Source organism: Dicentrarchus labrax, unplaced genomic scaffold (assembly GCF_905237075.1).
Source record: "Dicentrarchus labrax unplaced genomic scaffold, dlabrax2021, whole genome shotgun sequence".
Lineage (NCBI taxonomy): Eukaryota > Metazoa > Chordata > Actinopteri > Moronidae > Dicentrarchus > Dicentrarchus labrax.
The window spans coordinates 53,426-72,045 of record NW_026136913.1 but is presented as its reverse complement, the minus strand read 5'-3'; the positions used below and the strand labels follow the sequence as shown (position 1 = coordinate 72,045).

Below are 18,620 nucleotides of genomic sequence, written 5' to 3'. Positions count from 1 at the left end.
AGCCTCGTTGTTTAAAGGTAAGTAATGATGAACAATCATTGACTGAGCTGATGGTTGAGAAATCTCTGTGGATGTGAGATGAACTCCCGGAGGTCCTACTGTGCTCTCTGAGCTCCTTCCTCTACAATCGGCCCTTCATCAGCTGCACAAGCACCCAGGTTATAATCATCCAGCTCAATGTGCTCCTGTCTGCCCGGCTCCTGCCCCCTGCAGGCCTGGAGAGACACGACAACATCACTCCTCTCTTCAGTTCAATAAACAGAGTGCTTCATCATTCTGTCAGTCCTCTGAACCACAGACAGTGTCAGTACCTCACAGCAGCAACAGAGGGCGGTGTTTACCTACAGCAGAGTCAGCAGCAGGACGACCACTGTGAGGATAACAACTGATGGATCTGATCAAACACATCAGACAGTCATCACATCACATCACACACAACATCATGAGTCCAACAGCTCACATTACACACAGTGTGGTCACCTGGAATCACTTCAACACGGAGCTGTTTGATCAACCATCACACCAAAGTGTGTATTACTCACACCAGTCCACCGTGGCAGTGTCACACTTTCATCAGGTTCTTATTCTGAGGTCAATTTATCAATAATGAATATATAACGTCCTTTTTCTCTTTTAAAAAACATAAATATATCTTCACTCAAACGCATGCTGGGCCTGCTGTATAAGATAAGATATTTCCTTTATTTGTCCCACAATGGGGAAATTCCAATGTTACAGCAGCAAAGTGGATAGAGAAAAAAAACAGTATAAAAACAGTAAGAGTAGGAAATAACAGTAAGAATCCAAAACAACAGATAACACAAATAGAAGTAGCAGCAGCAGTTGCACATGGGCAATAGATTGCACAGTGAATATGGAATGGTATTGCACAGTAATTATTATTATTATTATTATTATTATTATTATTATTATAGTATATATATTGTATATTCTGTCATATCCACCTACTTCATGTACATAAAAATACCTGCACGTAAATATTTATTCCAGCATCCTTTGCACTATTGTCCACTGTTTTATTTATCTTTATATATGTATAACTGTACATATATAAAGATATTAAAAAAACAGCAGAGCCTGTAAGTCCTATAAGTGCTCAGAAAATATGTGAAGAGTTTCTGTCTCCTCGGTCTGTGACTGTTGTGTTATCTTTGATATGTTCACTCTTTCATTAACTGTCCTTCAGTCAGTGTAAGCAGGTCCTGATGGGACAGGCTCCAGCATCCTTCAACCCTGGATGGGAAACCAGAAAGTAGACTGGATGGTGGATCATTTTGTGCTATTTTAAACATCAGACTGCTCTTTTTTTATTGTGATTGTATAAAAGGCTGAAGGCTGAAGAACAACCCTTTTAGACCACAGCGTTGTGAGCAAACACAATGCACACAGTGTCTCTGTTAATTGGGAGGAAGCTCACACTAATTCAGCCTCAACCCATCAGCTATCAATCACAGTGTCATCATCACTGTAATACAGGCTGTTGTTCATGTGCAGGTGTTTGTTAAACAGGTAACAGGCTGCTGCTCTGGCTCTGAGAACTCTGTCTGTCTGTCTTTATTGATGTTAGTACAGTTCACATGTGTGCAGACAGACAGAAACAGATGTTTCAGAGGACGCTGCAGAGGAAAGGACGTCTCAATTCTCTAAAAGCAGATCTTTTCCCACGGACCAGATGAGGCCTCTCAGCGTTACAACACTTTCGGTTTCACACACCTTCAAAAATAAAAGCACTTAAAGATTTGGGTTTAAAAGACCTCCAAAGTGACTTGGTATTTAATCATCACTCCACTTCAGTGTAATGTCAGATCAGGGCTGCAATGAACGGTTGATGGAGAGTCTGTCTCAAGTTGAAAATCTACACCGAACTCAGCCTGTGTATAATGTGGCTGTCATATCAGATATAGTAGTACCCTGTAGTGTTCAAAATGTCACAATAAGCTTCTTCTTTCTTCGTAACACACATTAAGCTCGAGTCACGTGTGTTACTTCCTTAAGTTGTTTGTTGCTCAACCATAATGCAGTTTCACTTTTGACAGGAAGACTTTGTGGTCCAAAGTTGCAATCAGTGTCACGTACTGACAGATCTTACTGAAATGTGAACAGTTGACATTAGACCTGTTAACGTTTGTTCAGGATAACCAGAATAATGGCATCCACAGCTCTCCTTATGAGTTTGTGTCTCTGTCTGCTGTCTGCAATAATAGTTGGAGATGGAAACGGTAAGAAAGACATATTATATCTGTATGTTGTTGTTAATGTGGAGGTGTGTTATTTTAGTGGTATTCTGTATTTAGTAAAATACTAAATAACCTACTGGTAGAGGAAAATGTATAAAGATGAAATACACAATAATAATAAAAACAATAATAATAATTTACAAAAGCACATTACAAGTACTTTGACAGACAGAAAACAGGACACTGAGAACAGGAAGACAGAAATAAAGAAGAAGAAACTGCATGGTAGAGGACAAACATAATGTAATTAAATAAATAATATAAAAAAAGAGAATAAAAGGCTTAAAAACAGTAAAATAAAAAGAAAATAAGTTTATTTTGTATTTTCAATAAAGGAAAATACATATGTACGGTTTGGAACTGAATTACAAAATGGTGGATTGTCTCTGGTGGAGTTTGAGGGACAGAAAGTAAAACTGAGTCTATTATACACAGTAGCACTGTACTTGCCTGTGTTTTATTTTCCAGTGTCACTATCACACGTGTCTTTAAATCCAGTGTTTCCTTTTTCAGTGAATAATACAAAGGTACAGAAGAGTAAAAGCTTTTATTTTGATAGAGCCATGTGTTACGTTGTAAACCCTCACTGATAGAACAACAACACTGAAACAATCAGTTCAATAATTCACTGGTTTCTACACTTCATTAAGGTTCAGTGTAAGCATAGTAATGTAGCTCCACCTGTATTTATTGTTTTATAAATATTTAATATTTTATAATATTAACTATGAGTAAATATAGTTTTAAAGAATGGCCACAAGGGACACTTTTTATTTTTATCTATTTTCTTTTGTTGAAATACATCTTTCATTACGTTTCTGTTATCAGAACAGAATTTTTAATGGTTAGATACTAAAATTGGAACAATATCCCACTCAGTTCTACATAGGTAGATTTAGATAATTCATTAAAAAAATTTACTCAATCACAAATATACTGAAATTATACGAGTATGAAAAATATCCATAAATAATCTCACTACTAACTAACAAGGTTTTAAACTATGTGTGTAATCTGATTTCTCTTTATTAATCATAATGACTGAAATATGTTTCATCTTTCAGGTCCAGCTGTGGTCAGAGTGATCGTGGAAGAAGGCAGTGATGTTATTCTACCCTGTTCTCTCGGCTCCAAGGAGAACATTGTAGATAAACGATTTGACTGGATAAAAGATGGTCAGAAGGAGGTGTTCTTGTATGATTCAGGAGATCATTACAATAACGGCCTTTCAGGTCAAGATGAGCAGTTCAAAGGTCGAGTCTCACATTTTTCTGATCAACTGAAGAACGGTAACGCCTCCATAAAGATCAGAAATACGAAGATATCTGACAGTGGAAAATACACCTGTCATTTTCCTCGTCTTCAACCAAGTCAAATCTTCTACATTGAGCTTGTTGTTAGTGAGTACTTTCATTAATATTAATATTATTTTATATTAACTATTAAAGTCACTGGAAGTAGGACTAGTTGTCGTACTGACAATAATGAATTATTTAATTTTACAATGAAAATCTGCACTTTGCCAAGATGTTGATAGAAGTTATATACAACTACACTCTCTACCATCTTACCTCACTGATGGCACTATTCAAAGTAAGAGAGGATGTGGAACTGTGTCATAACCTGGCTCATAGACCATGACAAAAAATGGGAAAGACATCTCAAAAGTAACAAATATTTATTATAACAACAAAGAATAACTTCAACATAATGTAGAATATGAGATGTGGTTGTAATATCAGTGGTATTCATGTGGATGAGGAGCTTTGATATTATTTATTTTTAATGTTATAAGGAGGTTTGGTCTATTTGAAAAGTGTCCTGAGATAACTTCTGTTATGAATTAGTGCTATACAAATAAAATTGAATTGAATTGAATTAAATTATATCCATCAAGCATTAGGCCCAGATGCTCCAGATCAGATAAGTTACGATGCAGTCACATTATACAACAGCTGTGAGCCTCACTGAATGTGCTGACTGACTGATTTAAATCTAATGTAGCATTAGCTTAGCTGCTCCCTGAAAGCTGTAACATTATCCTCTGTAACTTCATATCATCAATGATGCCATGTCATCTACGTTTGTCATTCACATCACAAAGTTAATTCAGCTGGCGGTGGAAAAAACATCCATCATGCATCAGGTTATCCTACAACAATCAAGCAGCCATGAATCTTTGGCTAATAACAATAAGGGGCATTTTTAATATTCTTTCTAATTATTTATGGCATTGTCCTGCCAAAAGTTATTGTCCATATGTTGCCCCTGTGTCAAATGTGTGTAACAGGATAAAGTGATGTAAATAACAGTAATGTATGAATCCTGGCTGTATGTGAGCGGTTTCTGTCTTTACAGTCGTGCTCAATATTGACAGTTTACTGAGTGTTGGAGACATTTTCTGTGTTTAACTGTTGGTGGCCATGAGTCTATTAAAGGTGCTCACTAATTGGTACATTAGTTTAGGTTTGTTTGTTTCTATTTAAGAAATAAATGAATTAATATATCCAACTTTAGACTTTGGAAAGTATTATTTTATTTTTCATTTTAACCCTGCAGACAATAATCCAGCCAGCAACGAGAACAAGTTCTAAACATAGCAAAGGTGCATCAACATTGAGCATTTTCTTACTTTTAGACTAGTTGACTAGAAAAATTATTGTTGATATTCCTGGCAACAATTAACAGACACCTGACGACTTATAATCATATAATCAACAATAACTCTGAAGTTAGAAATGTATGTTGAATCAAGAATCAAGTTCATTTAACTGTGTGGTCATTTTTGAGGCTGTAACTGCATGACAGTGACATAACTGATGTGTTGTAGGCATCGGCTGTGTAACGCTTACAATTACAATGTCCAGATGTACCTCTGCAGATTTACTAGAGACTTTTACAAACTTCCTTTCATCCAGATGGAGCAATAAACCACACAGTCGGGCAGTCTAACCAAATTTCAGATCAATCACATGCCATGATCACACCATAGTAAAAAAAAATGCATTGCCTCATGTCAGGGACAGAGCTGGTAGGCATGAGGAGTCAGAGGTAAATTTTTACCAAAAGTAATTTTATTCACAAAAGAATGTAAAAATAATCAATTTACAAATTATACAAAACGTTCTGGGCCCATAAAAGAGGTCAAATAAACAGAACTTAACTCAGGTTACATTAACTGAACAAATTAAACATACTAAACCCACCAACCTAACTAAACTGAGACATTGGGGGAATTTAAAAAGTGGCTGATCAGGTCACTCTGACACACAGGGGGAATAGACTAAAACATAACATTTAAACAAACCATAACAACCCCAGTGTTTCCTCTAGGATTTTCTTTAGCAGTGGCGGCAGGCCCGTCCAAAATTTTGGTGGAGCTGTTAGTTTAATAGTCGACTTGGAAGAAAGCGAACGTTTTGACAATAAGCTCCATCAACACAACAGTATGTGGAATTAAAGTGGACAGCCCCAATAACCTCTGAATAGTTCTACTTGTTGTTAAACTGCAATGTGAGCGGCAGCCAGCGGGGGTGCATTATCTTGGCGTGGGTGCGCTGCGGCCGCGTCACGTGCCGTCGTAACATGTGCAGACCACAACCTGACAATTTCACGTATATCAGCTCAAAATCGCCACGCAGCGCTTACTTTCTGTTGGCATTATGTGGTGCTATCATTATGTCTGAATATTGTCATGTAGACGTGTTCAGGGCGGGACTCTTATGAAACATTCATCACACAACACAATTCATCTACAGTTTGTTTTGATTGTACTGACCAATTTTGAAATCAAAATGGCCGACTTCTCGCGGGCTTGGGGGGTGTGGGTCCAAGAAGTTTTTCTGTTCTTTAACTGTAGCGACCAATTTTGGACCAGATCCGATAAGCCAATTTTAACGAGTTCGTTCAAATACAACGTTAAAAAGTGAAAATCAAAATCAAAATGGCCGACTTCCTGTTGGGTTATGGGTCCAAGAGGCTTTTTTGCTTGTCCCATCATGATACACATGCCTACCAATTTTCATACATCGGTCTTACGTGTCTTGGGGGCTGATTCTGGGGGGCGTGTCTAATCCATTATGCCACGCCCAAGGACCTTAGCGTTTGCCACGACTGAATTTTGTGCAAAATTTCATTAATGTTCGGGCATGTTTAGCCCCCCAAGAGGTGTTCAAATGTTAACAGAAAAGCTGATTTTCGCAACATCGCCATGGCAACAAGGTTCGACAAAAATTCTTAAGATTCATGATATGTCTTCACCATCGTCTTAAGGGACTGCTGTAAGAATTTCACGATCTGGGCAATCTGCTGGGAGATACATATAAAAGAAACTCACTATTACTGAATATTATCACATAGGCATGTTCAGGGCGGGACTCTTATCAGACAAGTGAAGTTTGGAGCCGATTGGACAATGTACACTCAAGTTATAGCAAATTCGTGTTTTGTGGCGGTACATCAAAATGTCCCGCCACGCCAAAGACACGCCCCCTCACCGCACTCATCACATCATCAACAATGTGTTTTGCATTTTATAAGTAAATTTCAGCTGGATCTGGTCATCCTGCTAGGAGTAGAACATGAAAGTATAAAACGTGATACTTCCTGTTGCCACTAGGTGGCGCTCTGACTATTACTGAATATTATCACATAGACGTGTTCAGGGCGGGACTCTTATCAAACATGTGAAGTTTCGTTGCAGTCGGATCATGTACGCAGAAGTTATTACGAATCCCTCTTTTTATGGCGAAGGATCGAAATTAGATGCCACGGGACGCCACGCCACATCCACAAAGTTTGACGAAAACAAGTGAGGAGCACAACTTTTAATAGTGAATGTGTTTAGATGGCTGTGTCCAAATCTGAAGTCGGTCCGATAAATGCCCTAGGAGGAGTTCGTTCAAATACAACGTGTGCAAATCGCCAAAAATGGCCAAAATGGCCGACTTCCTGTTGGGTTTGAGGTATGGGTCCTTGAGACTTTTCTGCTTCTTTTATCATCATACACATGCGTACCAATTTCCGTACATGTCGGCCATACGTGTCTTGGGGGGCTGATTCGGGGGGTGTGGCTTAGCCGTTTGGCGGTGCCCGTGCACGGTAACATATCGGTATTTTCGCTACGTTTGAATTTTGTGCAAATTTTCATGACTTTTTGAGAATGCTGCGGGGGTCAAATATGCGGTCAAAGAGGCACAAAATAATAATTCCTTGCATTACAATAGGGCCTTGCACTGGTCAGTGCTCGGTCCCTAATAACTAAACTCAAACAAGGAGAACTCACTGCCTCTCCCCATGATTTCAGCCAATATGGTGTAGCCCAATTATTGGCCCAACCCCTTTGTTTCTGATTCAGCCAGCAGTTCCTTTGTCTTCTATGAGACATCTTCAGCAGCAGGAACTGGTAACTCAAAGAAAACATGTGCTTTCCCCAGTATGTGGCTGCTAGGGCGGCCATCACACCTCACATGATGCACCACACCTGGCTGCATCATCCTTACTACATAAATGCAGTCCCATTTTAGGTGACTGCCACCCAGTGTTCAAAGAAGGGTATTACACCAAATAAACACAAAGGTAAAACAAACTAGTAAGATAGTAAGACCTGGTAATATTCATGCAGTCAGTGTTGGAGGTTTGTTTGTTTGTTAGTCATTAGTTTTTAGGAGTTTTGAGACTTTTCCTCGGACCCATCATATTATACTTTTGCAGTGTTTGACTGATTGAGTAGAAATTCAGGCAGCAACAATATGACCACTTGGTACCTGTGCAGCTAGTGATAATTACACAAGGGGGGCACTGATGGTGCATTGCTGCATATCCTGACAGGTTACTACCACCTGTAGGTCATCACAGTGTGAAACCACCAACTGTGTGTCTATATGGAGTCAAACAGAGGCCCACTCTTAGAAAAACAGCTCCATAGTGCTACTACATGTTTAAAGGTGAAATAAAATATGTAATTTTAATGCTTTAAGATTGAATTCTCAGTCATATTATACCCCTATTTAACAATGTAGGTCGAAACCATTAAACAATATATGTATGCATGTGTGTATGTGTGAATGTGTGTATGTCTATATATATATATATATATATATATATATATGTGTGTGTGTGTGTGTGTGTGTGTGTGTGTGTGTGTGTGTGTGTGTGTGTGTGTGACTACCAGTACATCCTTTCAGTGTCCTCTTTGCTGGGAGATGTGCACCTGAATTTAGCTATTGACTGATCTGGAGGCAGGAGACATATGTGGTGGCAGCTTCCCGCCTCCTCATCTGAATCCAATGACTCACCTGCAGACTGCGGCAGGGCTCCAGACTAACTTTTTGCATTGGTTGCACTGGTGTCCCTAACTTTTTTTTTTAGGTGCACCAGCACAAAATTTAGGTGCACCCAAATTTTTCATTGCGCTGCCTTTAACACCGTAAGGTCACCTCTTTATCGCTCTCCATAAATTTCATATAATGTGAATGATTCTCAAACAAGAATAAGGTGTAGAGAAATGCTTGTCTTTATTTGAAGCACAATTATATATAAATAGAAAAATAAAGTGTTTAAAGTGCTTCACTGAGCTGAAATTGAACATTTCAAACTAAAACACTGAGCAAAATAAAACATTTCCAAATAAAGTTTCGATATGAAACGTTGTTGACCCGCTCACGAATGCACTATTTCATCCATATTCTGACCGCACTCCTGACAGTACACGCAGTGCAGTGCGTTACGTCCTTTGTTGAACCTCAGCCAGGGAACTTGTTTCAGCCAGTCCTGTCTGAAGGAATATATTTTGGCCTTTTAAATTTGGGTCTCGGAGCCGGGCTCTATCCCAGACTCGGTTGTCTCCTCCTCTGGTTCCGAGTCTGATGCTGTAGCCGAAGGACCGGGTCTTGGTATCTCACCAGGGACCGAGGGCTCCGTGTCTTGACGGGATGAACTCTCAGTAGTGGGGATGGATGGGATTATAGTAGTAGGGCTGGTTGTAGGCTTGGTTTTCTTAATGAAAAAACTTTCAATATTTCTGCCTCTCTTCATTTTCCCTTGTTTTGTCGCGTTTATTTCATTTTTCCGTTTCAGTTAGTCAGCTACTCTCGCGCTCAGGTCGCGCGCAATTTTTAACACACACAACTTAGTGCGGTGAACAGGACCACAGCTAATCAGAGGCAAAGACCCGCCTGAGCTCTGTATCTTATTGGTTTAGAACACGATATGATCCTACCATGAGTGTGTGAGTTTGGTCACAGGAGAACACAGAGAGATGATGCGCTTGCGAAATAAATGTATGTTTTCACCCGGGAAGCGCCAGGTGCACCCGTGTGACCTAGAAAAATTATTAGTCGCGGCCCAAGCCTCCATGGAGCCCTAAGCAAAATTAGATTGAAGGACCTATAGGGAAATTAAAATAATATTTTTGGACAAAATGATTCATCTCAGAATATTCTGCAGTACACTGAGCAATTATAAAGGTTGTTCTGATGTTAACTTACCAGGTACAGCTGAGGTTGCAGAGAGGACAGTGGGCACAGTGGATGGAGCAGAGGATAGAGATGGACCTGAGATGAAAAACATGTCCCTTGTCATATGATTATATCTTATATTAGTATATCTTAATGAGATAATCTGACTAGAAATTAAATGTATATGATGTTTGATCACCTGATTCATCAGCCTTGGCTGCTCCTGAGGAGGTGGATTGCTCCTGGGCTGAGTCAGTGCCTCCTCCTAAATACTTTAACAGTGCTCCTGGGGAAGTTTCATATAACGTATGAGCACAATAGGGAGTTGATGTAAAAGGAATATGTTTATTTACTCACATAAATTACTGTGCTCTGCAGCAAACAATTGCAAACAACATACCTCAAACTAGGGATGCACCGATCCACATTTTTTCACTTCCGATCCGATCCCGATACCTGAATTTGGATATCGGCCGATACCGATACTATTCCGATACCAGAGTTTTCTTTAATATTATTATTATCATTATTGTTGATTTTATATGAGATAATATGAATAAACTCCTCAACAGGCAAGTATGATCTGTACGTATGTATGCATGTATGTCCCAAAAGGCAACTTGAGGTAAGTATAAGGTCAGAAAAGGAAGTCAGAAAAACAGGAAATCCTGTTAACAGGAAAAAATCCCATCCTGAAAACAAATATGTACACCATAACCCTGTAAGGGTTTCAAATGTATTGTCATGTCAATATTTATTAAATTCCCAAAATGTGAAATATTTGAGTCTTGAAATATAAGAAAAGTGCAATAAGTGTAAATCTTACACACACACACACACACACACACACACACACACACACATACTAATCCCTTTAGCTTTCATGTTGTCTGCCTGGACTTTACTTTGTTTTTGGAATGACTCTAGAAGTGATTCCTGACAGCTCGCCTAAATAATCCTCGTGCTGTTTCGTGTGGTGCTTTTTTTAAATGTTTGATTGTGTTCGTAGTGTTGTACGATGCGAGAGAGCTTCCGCGTCTCTGAATTACGGCTTTGCAAACATTGCATTTTGCTGTCTTGCTCTGCGGTGTTTCCAGTGTAAAGTATTTCCACACAGCGGACATGTTGGCTAGCCACAATGCTGCTCAATGCTATCCTGCTAGCTGGCTGCAAACTGCGGAATGGATTTCCTGAGCGGGGGCGTGTCTCATTGAGCCGCGCCTCCGTTCAGGGAAATCCATTCCACAGTTTGCAGCCAGCCAGCAGACTGTGGAGTCATTTCAGCAGACAGCGTTAAAGTGCAGTCATGGCTCATGGATATCGGAAATCTCCGCAGGTTGGATCGGGAAATTCCGATACGTGAATTACCGATACTGGATCGGATCGGCCCCATCCCTACCTCAAACTATAAGTTAACTAAATGAATTCATTAATGTAAAACCATATTGCTAGCAAACGTCACCACGTTTGTAATTAACGTTAGTTATCAAACATTTGCTATCAAACGTTATCAAAAACGTTGTTTTGATGCCAAAAAGTGACTCAGAATAATATAAATACACTGAGAATCAACTTATTCAAAGTATTACAAAAACACAACAACATTAGCTTGAATAGTAAACTATCTAACCTATATAATCCTATATAATCCTATCTAACCTATATAATCCTATATAATCTATATAATCCTATCTAACCTATATAATCCTATCTAACCTATATAATCCTATATAATCTATATAATCCTATCTAACCTATATAATCCTATCTAACCTATATAATCCTATATAATCCTATCTAACCCATATAATCCTATCTAACCTATATAATCCTATCTAACCCATATAATCCTATATAATCTATATAATCCTATCTAGCCTATATAATCCTATATAATTCTATCTAACATATATAATCCTATCTAACCTATAGAAAAAGCATCTAACCTATAGAATCCTATCTAACCTATATAATCCTATATAATCCTATCTAACCTATATCGTCCTATCTAACCCATATAATCCTATATAATCTATCTAACCCATATAATCCTATATAATCTATATAATCCTATCTAACCTATATAATCCTATATAATCCTATCTAACCTATAGAATCCTATCTAACCTATAGAATCCTATCTAACCTATATAATCCTATATAATCCTATATCTAACCTATATAATCCTATCTAACCTATAGAATCCTATCTAACCTATATAATCCTATATAATCCTATATTTATCCCATATAATCCTATCTAACCTATATAATCCTATCTAACCTATATAATCCTATATCTAACCTATATAATCCTATATAATCCTATCTAACCTATATAATCCTATATATAACCTATATAATCCTATCTAACCTATATAATCCTATATATAATCCTATATCTAACCTATATAATCCTATATAACCTATATAATCCTATATATAATCCTATCTAACCTATACAATCCTATATAATCCTATCTAACCTATATAATCCTATATCTAACCTATATAATCCTATATATAATCCTATCTAACCTATATAATCCTATCTAATCTATATAATTTATATAATCCTATATCTAACCTATATAATCCTATATAATCCTATCCAACCTATATAATCCTATCTAACCTATATAATCCTATATCTAACCTATATAATTCTATCTAACCTATATAATCCTATCTAACCTATATAATCCTATATCTAACCTATATAATCCTATCTAACCTATCTAATCCTATATATAATCCTATCTAACCTATATAATCCTATCTAACCTATATAATCCTATATAATCCTATCTAACCTATATAATCCTATATAATCCTATCTAAACTATATAATCCTATCTAACCTATATAATCCTATATAATCCTATCTAACCTATCTAACCTATATAATCCTATCTAACCTATCTAACCTATATAATCCTATCTAACCTATAGAATCCTATATAATCCTATCTAATCTATATAATCCTATCTAACCTATATAATCCTATCTAACCTATCTAACCTATATAATCCTATCTAACCTATAGAATCCTATATATAACCTATATAATCCTATATCTAACCTATATAATCCTATATCTAACCTATATAATCCTATCTAACCTATATAATCCTATATATAATCCTATCTAACCTATATAATCCTATATATAATCCTATATAACCTATATAATCCTATATATAATCCTATCTAACCTATATAATCCTATCTAACCTATATAATCCTATATAATCCTATATCTAACCCATAAAAGAGTAGTAGTAAAATGTTTTGAACTAACGTTAATGTTCGCTAGCAGATTTGCTATTACAGGCTAACGTATTTGGAACAAAATATCAACAATAATTTGGGACTTTAATAATTTCAGGGAACTTGAAACTAATGAAATAATTTGGAACTTCAATCTCCTTGACACCAAATGTTACATTACCAAGACATACCTTTACCTTGTCGTTGTTTCTCCTCTTCCTCTTCCTTCCTCTTCCTCTTCCTGCCCCTGAAGGTAACGTTAGGTCCTTTATTGTGACATCATTCACCTGCTCCTAGCTCCTGGATGCTCAGTGCACACGGCACTGTACGGTTGGGAGCTCTGCACACGTTACTAACAGAGCTCTGACAGTTCGAGCAGAGAGGCAGTAGGAAACTACACTCTGTTAACATCATAATGTACATTTTGATAATATATGATTCATCATCACTCACACATGGAAAAAAATAATTAATTACTTTTTTCTTTTTAAGTTAATTGCTCTTGGGGCCCCCTAGTGGTCAGGGGGCCCTAAGCAGCTGCTTAGTTCGCTTATGCCTTGGGCCGGCCCTGTGCGGCCAAAGTTAGCCTCTCTGACCACGCTGGCTGTAGCTTCATAATTAGTACACTGACATGAGAGTGGGATTGATCTTATTTAACACTCTGCAACAAAGTGATTTAGCAGGAAATTGATGATTGAAGTATATGGCTGATGTATTATTGTATGTATCATCCATTTAGTTACTAGGTGATGGTCTGAACATGGATCTCCCTCATTAAATATGTGGCCTTTGCTGTGTGAATTGGTGACTCTGATTGTGTTTTACTCCATTAGTTCATAATGTCACTTGTGAAAACATTAAAGTCTTTATTTGTCTTTCAGATCCTGCCCTTAAAGACCGATCAGGAGAAATCCCAGGTGAGGACTGATCTCTGTATCTGTACTGTGTGCTACAACTCTCTAGGCCTCAGTGTCATTGAGAAGGTTTGATTCAGTAACTTCATGTTGAACTTTGTTGTTGTTCTCTCACAGTGTAGCAGGTAGACAGGCTCAGAGGTTAATGTGGGAAAAAAGAGCTGCATAACTGCAGGTGAACAAACTACATGTTAGTTGATGACTTCAGTCATTGAATCAGGCTTTGGTTTGGTCCTCTAGAGCCACAAGCTCTCCACTGCTGTTTGATTGGACACAATATAAAAATAGAGTTCAAACTCAAAGAAGATTTTCTTTTAATTACAAGAAACTTCTCTGTGGTTACACGAACTTGTGATCAAAATTAAACTGGTTCATATTTGAGTTGATATAAGTTAACCTTCTTTTATATTTTTTTCTATTAAAAACATTTTTAGAACCTCTTAGTGTCCAGACTTATATCAGAAATGTTTCAGTCGTCAATAATCACCAAATTTCTCAAAAGACGTAAAACTGTTATCATTTTCTATCAAACAACGTTGGAGTGTGAAGTTAAAGCTTTTATCTCTCTGTGTTCTCTCTCTTAAACACAATGTGTTCCATATCTACAGTCAGGGAAGGAATAACTACAACAACATCCCATTATTACATTACTAGTTGTCCTTAAGAAGCTTTTCTTTATATTGTGTTCACAGGAGCAGCTCCAAAGCCGTACATCAGGACACTTAATCCCACAGAGGACAGAGCTCTGCTGCAGTGTGTTGTTGAAGGTGCTTCTCCTAAACCTAAAGTAGAGTGGAAGGACAGTGCTGGAAACATCCTTCCTGCTGAGGAGCCACAGGTTTCAGACAGAGGAGGACGTTACTACGTTACCCTCCTCACCACTGTGACCAAGACCGACCACTACCGCTGTGTAGTCACACAGGAGGAAATCCACCATCAGACTCATTCTGAGATCTACGTGTTCATCAATGGTGAGATTTATTTCAAATCATTTTCATTGTTCATGAGTTTATTCGTTTTCAAATATTTTTAGACCCCTTTAATTGTTGTTGTGTGTAGTCTATGAGCAGTGTGCTGTACATGATCTGCAGTTACAGTTTGAGTGTTACATTAACTTTTTGTGATGTGTTTCAGAGAAACTGTGTGAGGAATCATCCAGCAAAGAGCTCATTGGATGGTTGGGTGGATTGGTTTTAGGAGCTTCAATTCTTGCTGCAGTTCAGTTTGTTCTTGTGGCTACAAAGTGCATCATAATACGTCGTATTAAAGGTAAGTTTATATAATGTATCAACAACTCCATAATGTGCAGACATCAACATAACAGATCCACTGAGACTATCAGGTCCAGAGACTTTGACAGTTTGTGTTTGTCTTCTCAGATATGAACCATTCTGTTGCTATTGACATGAGGCCTCTGGTTCTAATACTGATTGATTCATTAAACATAAAGAAAACACAGTCATTAATCTATGATCATAACTATTGATTAAGCTCTGAATATCTCTCACACTCAGTCTGTAGGCTTAGTGCTTCTGCTGGGTTTGTTGTAGTCCTGAATATCTCAGTAGAAATACCCTTACCTGTTAAGTGTGGAGTTGAACCCAGGAGGTGGTTAGCATAGCTTAGCATAAAGACTGGGTGTTATCCCCTTTCTCTCTCCCCCTTTCCTGTCCATCTTGAGCTGTCCTATCAAATAAAGCCCAAAGATTGCTAATCTGAGCAAAACCATATTATTGAACTATTTTATGATCTTTTATAGTTTGAGAACATAAAGCTTAAAGTGAGTGATTAATTTAGATGGAGGTGAATAAAGTGTCGCTCTGTGATTCACAGCTGTGATTGGTCACAATGCTCATTGTTAACAGTAAAGTTTGAAGAGTCAAAGTGCTTCATTTGGCAGTACAGTGAGTTTCACTGAGATGTTTATTATAGAATTATTATAGAATCACTTTAGGTCTACAACAATGATTAATGAAAATGTAAAAAAAAAAAAAAAAACAGAACTGTTTCATGTAATTTTTTTGTCAAAACCACAGAGAGCCACAGCGGAGAGAGACTGAGGATGATGTATATGAGTTGAAGAGTTTGCCACAAAGCGGTGAGTAAAGATTGTCGGTTGCATCAGGGCCAAAATAGGAATTAAAGAATGATTTATTTCTTTATATTGAAGGTTTAGGATGTTCAGTGTGTTTGGTGGTCGACCTCAGGGTAACATTGAACATTAGCTCTTTTTAAAGAGATCCAACAATACTGCAGTGAAGAAGACCCATCGCAGGTTTTGCTGTTTTACTCTGAAACAAAAGAGTCATAGCGTGTAACACAGCAGCGTCTGCGTCCATCGGCTCCCCCATTTTAAACAGACATCAGTTCAGCTCATTTCTACCTCCACTACCGGATTAACAGCAGAACAACAATGCCCCCTCTTTAGTGTTTTCTACAGAACGGTGAGGTGGAATAACAGAAACATTCTCACCTTGAACACACCGTATAAAAGAGGCTGCTGAGAGTCATCTGTAAACTAATAATCTCATAATCTGTAAACTAATAATCTCACAATCTGTAAACTAATAATCTCATCTGTAAACTAATAATCTCATCTGTAAACTAATAATCTCATCATCTGTAAACTAATAATCTCTGAACAATGATACAAACATTTAAATCTTTTAGGGAGGCAGCATCTGTCCAACATCAGAGAACTAAATTATGTTTTTAACATTATCTTAGAAAAAAAATTGAAAATGCACCAGGTCAATTTGAAAATGTTAAAAACAAATAACCGTTATTTATTTCCATATAATTTTTTTGACATAGAGCTCCAGCAGAGAGAGAATGAAGAGCCCATGAAGCTACAGAACAATGAGTACAGACAGAGAGAGGCAGTTGTATCAGGACCAATGTTACATATACTAATTTATTTGATCAGGAATTGGGGAAGAAGATAATCTGAGGATGAGGACAGGATGTTATTTGATGTTTATTTAGTTCTTGCAGTGAGTGAATATATTTAATGTAGAGTTTGTGGTTCAACATCAGCTTCAAGGTGAAGCTGGGTTCATATTTGTGCTTGTTTTATGTCGTCTGGTTTGTGAGCAAAATACTGTATTTCCAGATGGTAGAACTTGTTTTATTTCTGCTTAAAGTTTATTCTGCTCTGAGGATTTCTCTCCGTTCATCAGCTGCTTTATCTGTTCTAAGCACTGAGTGAGGTGATGGAGTCCACACCCAATCTGTCTGTGAGGGACAACAAAATCTTTACTGTGTAAAATGAAAGTTGACTTTATGTAATATATACTGTTCTTTTATTCTCTGCAGGTTTTCCTCTGCTGGGACAGGATCCAAACAGTTCTTCTAACGGTTCTTCAGAGCAAAAGAAGTTAGCTGTTTGATCCTCTGGTGGCTGCTGTCAGAACAACAGATCCCTGAATCTACACTGCTCAAAATAATGAAGGGAACACTTAAATCACACATCAGATCCGATAAACGAAATATTCAAGTTCACAATCTTTACTGTACTGAACAAAATAATGTAACAGCGTTCAATAGAAACCAAAACCACCAACCGATGAGGTCTGGATTCAAACCGGCACCAGCATCTGACAATGACTCTGAGGATTTCATCCTGGTACCTAACAGCCGTCAGGGTACCGCTGGCTAGCACATGGAGGTCTGTACGACCCTGCAAGGATATGACCAGACCATCACTGACCCACCGCAAAACTAGAGAAGAATCAGTCAGGAAGGATAAGGAGAGAGCTATTGTCTGTGGTCACCTCTAAAACTCATTCCTTTCTGGGGTTGTCTTGCTGTTGCCTCTTTCGTTGTCACTTTTATTTGCACCAAAACGGGTAAAATGGATTCACAATCACTTATCCTTCCTAACTTGATAGATTGATATCCCTGAAGTTGTTATACTGTGAAGTGTTCCCTTAATTTTTAATTTTTAACAGTGTACAATGTGTGTGTAATGTAACTTGTAGCTGAACTATGTTGTGCCTTAAAGCTTTAATGCTACAACTCATAGGAAGGTTGAGAAAAGAGGATTGTAAATAGTCCAGATGAGAAGAGATGGAAACAAATGAATTTCTCAGGTGTCAATGAGATTCCTCACTGAAGGAATCAGTTAAAGAGTTAAACTCTGGTTTCAGTTCATAATATTAGGTCAATATTTTATTGTCATGAGTTGTCCAGCTTGTCTTATACTATTTTCATCATGGTGCAGAGCAAGAATCTTCTATACTCAATGATTGGTCATTAAATCTCATTAATGCTGTAATAATGTACAGTGAAGATGAGTCAGTATAAATTATATTTATTATAAACTAGAGTTTTCCTTGTATGTGCCTTGTTGTGTTGTTCACTGTAATGTCTGTTTAATATTTAAGTCTGTTAATTTGCACTGAAAGTTTCCTTGTTGATGAGATATTCTTCCAATCAGTGAGTTAATGTTGTTAAGTTGTCTTTTCTTCCTCATGTGGTTCTTTGTTATTGGAGCAGCTAGTTAGCTGGTGACGTAGCGACAGCACACTGCTACAAACTCTACATCTGTCTACCATCACTTCCTGTTTCTACTGTGGACATTAAAGTGTCCTAAATAATAATGACACATTACAATCATCATGTTTAAACTTTTGTCTCCAATCGTTTGAATAAAACAAACTTTCCTGATGGATGACTGGATGCTTTTATTTTGAAGAAAATCAGAGTGATTATTGATCTG

At 37.5% G+C, this 18,620-nt stretch overlaps 2 protein-coding genes and 1 long non-coding RNA gene across 4 annotated transcripts in view; 2 read left to right on the top strand and 1 right to left on the bottom strand.

Annotated features, from left to right (window-relative positions):
• The window catches only part of LOC127360663 (V-set domain-containing T-cell activation inhibitor 1), a 94,617-nt gene extending 76,049 nt beyond the window's left edge, over window positions 1–18,568 (top strand). For both annotated transcript variants that reach the window (XR_007883878.1, XR_007883874.1), the window contains one exon: window positions 17,471–18,568. The gene's annotated coding sequence lies outside the window, so the exon portion shown is untranslated. The remainder of the gene's footprint in view (window positions 1–17,470) is intronic.
• LOC127360664 (butyrophilin subfamily 2 member A2-like) overlaps window positions 2,063–18,620 on the top strand; it is a 42,399-nt gene continuing 25,841 nt past the window's right edge. Inside the window, exons 1-5 of the mRNA XM_051395117.1 lie at window positions 2,063–2,240; window positions 3,323–3,658; window positions 13,868–13,903; window positions 14,593–14,871; window positions 15,035–15,169. Of these exons, the coding sequence (XP_051251077.1) occupies window positions 2,168–2,240; window positions 3,323–3,658; window positions 13,868–13,903; window positions 14,593–14,871; window positions 15,035–15,169 (859 nt within the window). The 5' untranslated portion in view covers window positions 2,063–2,167. The remainder of the gene's footprint in view (window positions 2,241–3,322; window positions 3,659–13,867; window positions 13,904–14,592; window positions 14,872–15,034; window positions 15,170–18,620) is intronic.
• On the bottom strand, window positions 11,978–13,145 carry LOC127360668 (uncharacterized). Its single transcript, XR_007883883.1, has 3 exons — window positions 12,870–13,145; window positions 12,123–12,172; window positions 11,978–12,070 (listed from the first exon to the last, which is right to left on the bottom strand). It is a non-coding gene; the product is annotated as an uncharacterized LOC127360668 (long non-coding RNA).